At 36.1% G+C, this 11292-nt stretch overlaps 1 protein-coding gene across 1 annotated transcript; it reads right to left on the reverse strand.

Moving 5' to 3' along the window:
* Window positions 1-1199: 1199 nt before the first annotated feature.
* LOC115526513 (putative olfactory receptor 52P1) lies at window positions 1200-2153 on the reverse strand. Its single transcript, XM_030333899.1, has one exon. It carries the CDS (start codon window positions 2151-2153, stop codon window positions 1200-1202), a length of 954 nt encoding a protein of 317 aa, XP_030189759.1.
* Window positions 2154-11292: the final 9139 nt, after the last annotated feature.

The following is an 11292-nucleotide window of genomic DNA, read 5'->3' on the forward strand; positions in this document are numbered from 1 at the left end:
GATATAGGCCACAAGTCCTGTTAATGACCTGAGTATAAAATGAATGTAATTTTTACTTTTAAAGCCCATTTTGCTAATATTCAGTTGGATATGTTGTGTGGACATATTAAGGATTCATTGGAATCACAGTGTTTTGTTTAATTATTGGCTTGATTGAAAGAAATTTATTTTGGTTATGATTATGACATAAATTGTCATGTAATTATTCCAGAATACGTTGTGAGCCACAAAAGATTATTATTCCCCTTATCAGAAGTCTGTACTGCAGGCAGTTTGCTGCTGTTATGGCTCATATACACATATTTTAGGTCATAAATACTAGAATTAAAGTTTGCTTAAAGACTTATTAGTTAATAAAAATAAGAGCTTGTGGTTACTGTGAATTGGTAAGCGTGTTTTTGAAAATTAACCTGACCATGCTGAGAAAGACAAAAACCATATGATTTCACTCGTGTGTGGAATCTGAAATACAAAACAAATGGATAAACAAACAAAAAGTAGAATCAGACCTATAAATACAAAGAACACACTGGTGGTTGCCAGTGGGAAAGTGGATGAGGGGTTGGGCAAAATGGGTGAAGGGGAGCAGAAGATACAGGCTTCCAGGTGTGGAACAAATAAGTAATGGGAATAAAAGCTTCAGCATAGGGAATATGGTCAATTATATTGTAAGAGCACTGTATGGTGACAGATGGTACCTACACTTGTAGTAAGCATAGTATAACGTATAGAGAAGTTGAATCACTATTTGTAGACCTAAAACTACTGTGACATTGTGTGTCAACCATACTCAAAGAAAGACCTTAACAAAAATCAATGTTACCACATGATTTGAGAGTTTTTATATTCTGATAATACTTATTTAATTATCTCACATTTGGAGATGTAACATAAATACTATAGAAACAATTTAATCTTAAAATACATAGAAAATAACAAAATTGGTAACATATATTAAATGTTTTCCATGTGTCACTCTTTGATAATATTCTGATTTGGTTTCATGTCAAATAGCTTGTACACTGAAAACATAAGTTTATATAAGGTAATTTTTTAAGTAAATGTACAGCAACAACTATGCCCGCTGCAAGGCACAGGGGAGTCCAGAAGGAACAGTTGGACTACTTTCAGTTATTCATTATGGTAGCCGTAATTTTTGATAATCATGTTACACCAATTAGGACTGGTATTTACATATTTTAGTTTCCAGAAATCTTCTTGCTTGGGAAGAAGAGACCAACCACTCGGTCACGAATCTGCTTGGTCTTGACGCCATACACCAGGGGATTGACTGCGGGAGGCACCAAAAGATACAAACTCGCAAAAATTATATGAATGCTTGGAGGTACCTTCTTGCCAATGCGGTGAGTTAGGAAACTAAACAGTGCAGGGGTGTAGGAGACAAGTATAGTGCACACATGGGCAGCACAGGTGCCCAGCGCTTTCGAGCGGGCATTCTGGGAAGACAGCCGGAAGACTGGCTGGAGGATTTTGGTATAGGATGCGGCTATGAGCCCTAGGTCCCACACCATCACTGAAAGGGCCACAGAGATTCCGTACACTCTGTTAATGAGGGTGTTGGCACTGGCCAACTTCACCACAGCCATGTGCTCACAGTAGGCATGACTGATGACATATTTAGTATAATATGGTAGCCTTTTAATAAGAAGAGGACAGGGCAAAACCATAAGGATAGCTCTGGTCATACCAGCTAGACCCATTTTAATGACCATTGGTGTTGTCAGGATGGTTGTATAACGCAATGGGATACAAATAGCTACATAGCGGTCAAAGGCCATGGCAACCAAGAGGGATGATTCAATTATGCAGAATGTGTGAATGAAATACAACTGTGTCAGGCAGGTGTCAAAGTCAATCCAATGTGCATCCATCCAGAAGATACCAAGCATCTTGGGGGCCGTGGAAGAGGCAAGAGCCATGTCATTCACTGCCAGCATACAAAGGAAGAAATACATAGGCTGGTGGAGGCTTGGTTCTAGTTTGATGGTGATGATGATTACACTGTTCCCCAGCAGGGCCAGGGCAAACAGGAGGCAGACGGGGATGCCAATCCAGCAGTGAAAATCTTGCAAACCAGGAATACCAACCAGGAAAAAAGATGAGATGTAGCTATGTGTAGCATTGTCTGCCATGTTAGAACTGGAGACTTTGCATGCTCAGATACAAAGTAGCCAGACTAATCTCCTATGCGCAGAAAGCAGGTTGACAGAATGATTGGTTCTGTGTATGGAGATTCCATGCATACTAAAATAGTGCATCTAAAGGGCTGACTTTTCTCTGAAACTTCTGTAAGCTGTTGGGTAAATCACTTCACCATTATCTTCATTTGCAAATAAGATCTAGTTAAGTTCTTTCTAAATTTTCTCTTCTCTGTCCAATTTTATTCTATTCTACTCTTTCATTTTTATTATCTACTAAGTATACAGGTAGTGACAAAATTTCTGCTTCTTTGTGCCTAGTAGTTTTCTGTGTTTGTGATATAAACAGCTTTAAGAAAGGCAAAGACCACTGATCTTGGGAAATTTTCAATGATGTGTGGAAATGCACGCGGGAATACATAAGCACACACACACATGTGTCCATATTTGCAGTCATTTGCAGGTTATGTAAAAGGCAATTGTAATTTTAATGATATGGTAGTCCACAGACAACTTAATCAAATAATCAGGAATGCATAATGAGAAATTCAAGCACTTTAAATATAACCAGAATTCTTGGGAACATTAAAAAGTAATAAACTCTTATTCTCACCCCTGGTTAATGCTTTCTTATTTCAGAAAAGATCCTTGAAGATAATCAGAAGGACAGGATATTAGAAGCATGTCTTGAAAGTGAGGACTATCAGCTGAATACAGTAGAAAAACACAAATCTGCCATTAGGGTTTTCACTGCATATTCTCCAGATATCAGTGTTTTTTGGTTTTTGCTTTTGTTTTTTGCAATGGCTATATTCCACAATTTTCTATATAATTCAAAAACAATTTTCTATATAATTCAATTTCTATAAAATTATATATTTTCTATATAATTCAAATGCATTTATCAGCCCATCCAAATTTATTCATATTTTAATGAATATGTTAATTCTATATTAACACTGTATTAATAAGGAAAAACTGTTTTTACTGAGCCATCCAAGAAAAGTTAGCTTTATTCAACGTCTTATAAAGTACCATACTTAAGTTTTAAAAAGATTTACAAGGAAATTAATTTAACATTTTAAGTGATTAGGGGAGAAAAGCTGTAAATCAGTTATGTGCCCTCCAATTTTTTTGGGGGGGATTTATTTCTTCACTCTTTCAGATAATGTAAATATTGCTATCAACACACATCTTCAGTTAATAGGAATAATGTAAGTCCATTTGGTGTTCTGCCCCTCTCCTAGCCTTGACCTTGGGTTTGCAACCTGCCTAATGGCAATGAATAGCAAATCAACATCAATCCAGTCTTCCTGGTGTCAGCGCCACAAGCATCTTTTCATGATCCTTTCCTGATCTTGTCTTTTCATTCAGATAACTGCCCTTAACCTTCTTCTGACGATCTAATTTCCTCCCAATATCATAATTTTGGATGCACTTCCCAGTCTTCATAACATACCTTTTGAAATTTGTAATTGTCCTCAATGGCTGCTCCTGAACTCAACCGATATGAAAGGTCAATAAATATTAATAAATATTCCTATTGACAATGCCTCTGTGTTTGAATTTCCACCTAATATCTGTGAGGGAAAAACTTTCTGGTTATAATATGCACATTCTCCTAGCAAGCGCATGCTACTCTGGACCTGAGTAAGTATCTGAGGTGTTTCTTTGTAAGGAAGTGAGAATTCAAACTTTAGTTAATTATTGTAAACATCTCAGAAGAATTTAAAATTTAAACATTATACAAACACCCAGATTTAGTGGATTGCCACATCGGATGTGAGGCCCACAACTTCAGGTAGAGATAAGATACCCTGGGGCAAGAAACTGTTGAGTATCGAACATTTAAACTATAAAAAGTAAGTTTAATAAAAAGAGTACTTAATACCTTTACAGGTTTGTCCATGTTCCATGATTTTTCCTCCTTAGTGTAGAACCAAAAATTCAAAAGGACGGTTGGCAGAGAACTAAGTATGCAGCAATCAAAATATTACACCTAGAAATATAGACATGATTTCTAGCTAGAAAAAATTACATAAAATAAAAAATAAGCTTAATTGCTTTGTGATACGTACATCCTTACTAACCAGAGTAGGTCTATAGGCATCAGTAAATTTACTTATAAGACAATGCTAAGAGAAAGATGTTAAGTTGTTTCAATTTATAGACAGCCAGGCTCCCTTCAGGGCACTAGAATGTGTAACATAGGGAACCACAGAGAACAAACTCCAAGTACATGTCAGCCTATTCTGAATGAACTCAGCAAGGTTGTTCATTACCTTATATTTAGCAGATTGCCACGAGGTCAGAAAGTCTCCACATCCTCCTAGTTTCCTGTTAGTTCTGTTTTTGTATCTGTTTCTGAAACATACAGATACAATGTTCCTTCTGCCAGCTGGGTTCTGGCATTTTACCTGCATCTGGGTTAATTAGCAGAATCCATTGCCTTCCATCTGCCATTCCAGAGAGGATAGTGGTAGTGGCCATGTAATGCTTTCTGTATGATCTGTCATATATATAAATATGTCCCACACAACATTCACTATTTTCCTGAAAGCTCCCCTACCATCTGTCTGTATCTCATTTGCTGGTAACAGCAACCACACAGTCGTTGAAGCCAAAAATCTCAGAGTTATCCTTGACCCTTTGCCATTTGTAACCTTAATAGTACAATCAAGCAGCTATTACATCTTGACGAATTTAATTATTTGATACCTATCAAATACAGCATGTGCCATCATCTCCATCTCCTTTAGCTGTGACATTCATTAACTTCCATGTAGTCTGTGACCTGGCCTTCTAATTATTCTTCCTATTTCAGGTTTTTCCTTAGTCCATCTTCTCACATGATCAGCTATCTTTCAAAAGTTAAATATGATTAGTTTGCTCCAAATCTCATCTTTGAAAGCATCATCTTATTTTAAAAAATGTTAACTCAGTTTGTCACTTGTGTTTACCTTTTTCAAGCCCCCAATCTTGCCACTGCTTCGCTTCAATGTGTTCCAGAACTTCTAGTAGTTCTGGGATCATACTATACAGTTTCTACTTTTTTATGACTTTAAACTGACCCTACCCTTGGATTTGACTAATTTTTCCCTTATTAGCTTGATAAGCTTTTATCTATCTTTTTAATTCCTGCTGAACATTCTCTGATTCTCTGAAGTGTTTGCTATCTACTTCAAACAGTTAATGACTTCTCCTATGCAATACTCCTATATCTTTCACACACATTGATGAGCACAAGTGCTACATCTTTTGGTAGCTATTCATTTACATAATTGTTCTAAGTACTCCACTATCACATGAGACACGAAATAAAAGGACCACATATTAAGGACTTGGTGTCCCCAGTGTTTTGCTCACTTCCTGACACAGTGGAAGCAACTAGACTGTCAGTGATTTGACATTAACTGAGATATTCTTTCTGCCAGATAATGTCACATTATAATAGCGTAAAGGTGGTTTTGAATCATGGGAGCACCTTATGTTCTATGTTGGCAAATGGGAAAACTGGTGGTTCTAGACTTTCTAAATATCCCTTCATCAACAAATACAGTCCTCCTCCAGCCTAATCAAAGATAGTACATTCTTTTAGTTTTCATCAATACTGTGCTTCCTTTCAAAAAGCAGCACAGAGTGGAAGTGTAACATCACGTCCAAAGGACCCCTATGTGTTAAATCTTAAATGGGTACAGAAGGAATCATTTTGAGACATGGAGAATAGCATTTCATAATTGTTTTTAGTGACAGACATAAATTCAAAACCTACTTTTTTTTCTCTTCGTAAAGGAATATATATATACATATATATAGAGTGTATTATGTGTATTACATGTATTATGTGTATATATATATATATAAACACACACATAATGTGTGTATATATATGTATATGTATATATATATATATATATATATATATATATATGTATATAATCTGCATTTTGCTTTCATTCTTTCCAGAAACTACTGTTATTCAAAATTTGCGACCATTCAAGGAACAAATGTATTAAAATAGTTGAGAGCAACATATATGTGCCAAATCTATATTTTCAGCACCTTAAATGGGGGTAAGGGCTTGAGGAAAAAAACTTACGTGTATTTTGGAAGATAACAAAACCAATTTATCTTTTCCAGCAACAAAAGCCAAAGAAAAGAATGAAACTCAAGTCTTCATCCCATAAAATTCTATCCCATTTTCTATCTTAAAAAAAAAAAGACAAAGAAGTGGGGAAAAAATAAAAAGGTGTTTTTCTTACGTAGGTGATTCTCTTAAATTGTCGTGATCTGGAGTGTTCATGAGACTCACCCTTGCACTGCTGTATTTCATTTCATGCACTTTCATACCTCCTACTCCAAACAAAGTTCATCATCAGAACTGATGTCTAACTGGATCTCACCCATATTCGCTGACTTTGCCATATGGCTTGTGTTTTATGTTTCTACTTGCATTGCTGCTATATTAATAGATGAATTTGAAATATATATGCATAGACCCTTTCTAACCCACTGGCCATTCATCATTCCCAGTTTCCTTCCTCCAAAGACAAACTCACTACACTATACGTCATCCCACATGCATTTATCATCATCTACAACTGGACCTCCCCTGAAAACTTAAATTCCAAAAAAACTGCATCTATTCCTCTCTCATACTCTAGCACACAGCATTAATTCTTGCTCTCTAGACAAAAAGATTTTGTGACACATCACTTCAAACTTTTATTCATCAGCATACCCAAATATCTCATTCCATTTGCTTTTTCAGGGACCAAGAACAGGCTATCCCAAGATGGGCCACTTTGGCATGAAGACTACCCTGAGCTGAAGATTATCAAGACCCTACAGGCTCAAGAGAGCCTTCTGTCCCTCCATTAAGTACCTACAATAATCTAAACTGGGAGCCTCTCCCAGAATATGGGTTATTAACAGAGAAGGATTTTATCTGAACTATCTGTATGGCAGGGCAAATATCTAATTACCAAACATCTGTTCTTTTTCTTATTGTCCTGTGAACTGCATTCTTCCCTCTGAAGTCCCAGACCCCTAAGACCTTCTCTTTAGTTCAGGGTAGCTTTTAGACCTCATTGTACCTGACTGTCTCTGGAATTTCCATGTCTGTATGGATTCCCTGTATGCACACTATTATATTTGGTTTTCTCCTGTTAATCTGTCTCATGTCAATTTGATACTTATTCCAGCTAAAAGGACTCTTGAAGGGGACAGGAACCCTTCCTCCTGGACACTTTCCTTCTCATCCATTTTGCAGTTCTCCCACTTTGTTTCCAACTCTTTTACTTCTGTGCCTGAGATATGGAGCACTACTGGGGGAAATTATAGCTGTAGGGATTAGTATTACTTAAACTGTATCTCAGTTTTCTAAACTCTAAAATGTGGGTAGTAAAAATATATTTCATTTTATTGTGTTGTTTTGAGGAGTATATAACCTAATTATAGGAAATGTTTAGTCAGCCACCTGGCGCATAGTAATCACCTAACAAGTGCTAGCTAATATTATGAGAAATGCTATTCAAAGAATAGCATTCCACAGGTAGAAACTCTGACTATGACACTTAATAGGTATTTGATTTCCACCTCATAAAAACTATGCCTTTGTTTCTTTAACAGTGTGACAGAATAACAATAGGAAGCACTCATTCAACTGGTTTCTACAAGAATTGAACAAGACTATTCACATAAATAAGACCATATTAACATAATTAAAAACTGGCATTTAGAAAAGTGGCTGGAACATAGTCAACACTCACAAATGTTACCTATTAATAAGTTTAATTGACTTACACTTACTGTGTTGTCCTTGTACCAGATTGGATACTTGCTGCTTAGAAGGGAAAAGTGTTAAGGATTATAAATTTCCTGAGAATTCCTATTCGACTTGCAAACACTCTTAAATTATATTCATTTCCACCACTCCCATCCAAAGACATCAAAGACATGAGAGAAGGAATCCTTCTCCATGTCCTTGGTTAATGATCCACTCATCTATCCTCCAAACCAGTAATCTGCTCTTAGACAGATTCACTAAACCGATAACCTGTGTCCTCTTAAATTTGAACTTCCTCACCACTGTGTCCTCTTAGTTCATTGCATTAACTTTAAAACTCACTAATGTTTTGCTGTTCTCCATTTACTTCAGCTGATTTCTGACACATTTCTTGGAAGAAAATTGAAAATTCCTTATTTCTTAACATTAGTGTGGTGCCCCCTACAGATAAGAAAACTGCTTTTGCAAAGTTGGTTAACAATCGCTTAAAAATGAATGAGACTATCCCTGACTTGTTTGTGACTACTTATTTTCATGTTCATCTCTTTCATGAGACTGTGAGCATCATACAAATAAAGATACTGAAACCCAGTAAACTGCTAATAAATTCTGAGTGCAAACAGTATGTTTTCGTACCTCCTCAGCAGTCTTAAGTAGTTCCCATATTTTTATCCTGTAATTCCTGCCTCTGACCCACTAGAGACGGCCAATAGCTCCATAGTCATCTACTACTTCTGCTCTTCACTTTCTTCAACTGCTTTCTGCTTTCTGTAAATATAATCCTTTAACATGTGACCACCATGAGTTACACAACCAGAAACCAGTATGTAATAGGAAGTTCTTAGACTCTTGCGTAAAAAGAAAAAAGAATTAGTACTTTTTTTAACATCGGAGAATATTCCCTCCTTATTCTCTAGTACCAGATCACATTACTCCTCCTGTCTCTTCGAAACATGTATTGTGATTTCTCTGCCTAGAAATCTTCTTTTCCCATTTGACTGCCACCTGCTTGATCTAAAATAATACCGCATGTAATGACATGAATTCTTGTTCTCTGCAAATCTTCAAATGATGATTTGCCATTGCCATGTCCAGACAAAACCACTTACCTAGGAATGGTTAAAAGGTATGACAGTGGTGACTTCAGGGGCACTGAGGCCTCTGCGGGCAAGATGGTATCCATGGTTGCCTTGCAATGGGTTATTACGATGTTCAAGGATCTCATAAGGTTTTGGAAAGCCAAGAAGTCCTCTGATTATATACACAGGAGACATCAAGATGGAGGGAAAATAAGACAGGCCAGAACTATGCACAGACATATTAACACTAGGGCAGACATAGAACACTGGGACTCCCCAGAGTTCATGTGTGGATAAAGCTCATATGTTTCTATTTTGTCTCTACAGAGACAGGCCTAAAATGCCCAGTGTCCCTGGACTGTTAATCAAATGATTAGTCCATATAGAATGTTGTAAGAAGACCAAGAAATAAAAATGACCTTAGTGTAGACAGACAGTCTGACAATTCCTATTGACTCGGGAAATAATAAGGTCTGAATTGATTATGATCCAGGATATTTCAAGATCCCCATTTTATTATTCTTTTCTCTTGTTCCATTTACTGTGACATGATATCCATATGTGTGGTTACTTTGTAATTCTTCTCACCATGTTCATGGGTCCTCATACACACTCACAGACTCAGGTGTATTCTCTGTTCTCTTATCAGTTTTTCACAAATTATATTTTTGTTGCTCGGGATTTTAAGCCTCTGATATTTTCTGGTTTAATATGGTAAAAATGATACTTCAAATATTCATAGATTTCAGACACTGCATTTCTTCTATTCCTAATGCAGCTGAGCATCCTTGCATGTGCTGGAGGGTCACCGTAATGTCATTTGTGTTTTTTTTTTCTCATGTTAAGTAGTTGTTTTCACTTATTGACTAATTTTATTGTTCGTTTTGAGTTTTTCTTATTGATTTTCAGGTTCTTCTTACATATTCTAACCTAAAACTAGTGATAAATTCTGCCAATGACTTCTAATTGGGTATTTATGTGTTAACATTGTCCATAATGCCTTTAGCTGAAAAAGAAAATCCTTCACTTCAATGTAAAGTCATCCAAATTTTGCCTATTTTTTAAATAGTTCACCCTGATTTTAACATTTTCCCCACCTTTTCCCTTGGACTTTAACCCCTAAGATCTATTTTTGAACTCATTTCTTGCTTAATCTCTGAAAATCTAGAATAATGACCCTACTATACCTAAGTGTTGGCTGCTCACCCTCCTTCTTTCCCCACTTGGATTCTGAATGGTGTCTCACTCCTGGCTTTTTTCAGCCTGGCACATTTCACCCTCTGAACACTAGTTTTATCATCTTCCTTAAAAATTCACCGCAATTCATTCTTTCTTTCCATTTCTTGTTCTTGTTCTTTTCTATTTGTGAGCCAGTGCCATTAACTTCAAAATAACCTTGAAAGTGCATAAAAGTAATTATCTTTCATATTCTCCACAACATTCATATCATGTTGTCCATCTATCCCGGTGTGGTTATCCCTCCTGTGAATATTATGAATGTTCTCTGAAATGAAAGTAACAGGTCTCTGGGCAATGTTAATAAATTTTATTGCAAGAAAACAATCAACAAAACTAAAAGACAACCCTTAGAGTGGGAGCAGATATTTGCAAATGGCATCTGATAAAATCTATAAGGAACTTATCAAACTTAACACTCAAAAAACAAATAATCCAGTGAAGAAATGGGCAGAAGACATGATAGACATTTTCCCAAAGAAGACAGACAGATAGCTAACAGACACATGAAAAGATGCTCAATATCACTGATCATCAGGGATATAGAAATCAAAACTGGTAAGATACTACCTCACACCTGTCAGAATGGCTAAAATTAATAACAAAAGAAACAACAGATGTTGGTCAGGATGTGGAAAAAAGGTGAACCCTCTTACACTGTTGGTAGGAATGCAAACTGGTGCAGCCACTCTGGAAAACAGTACAGACGTTTCTCAAAAAGTTAATAATAGAACTACCCTACGACCCAGCAAATGCACTACCAGGTATTTACCCAAAGGATACAAAAGTACTGATTCAAAAGGGCACATGCACCCCAATGTTTATAGCAGCGCTATCAACAATAGCCAAATTATGGAAATAGCCCAAATGTCCATCAGCTGAATGGATAAAGAAGATGTGAAATATATATAGATATAGGTACAGATATAGATATAGATACAGATATAGATATATGATTATTACAATAAGTTGTTATAATTATATATATACATATATTATATATATATAATGGAATATTAGCCATAAAAAT

This window comes from Lynx canadensis, chromosome D1 (genome assembly GCF_007474595.2).
Source record: "Lynx canadensis isolate LIC74 chromosome D1, mLynCan4.pri.v2, whole genome shotgun sequence".
In the NCBI taxonomy this organism is placed as follows: domain Eukaryota; kingdom Metazoa; phylum Chordata; class Mammalia; order Carnivora; family Felidae; genus Lynx; species Lynx canadensis.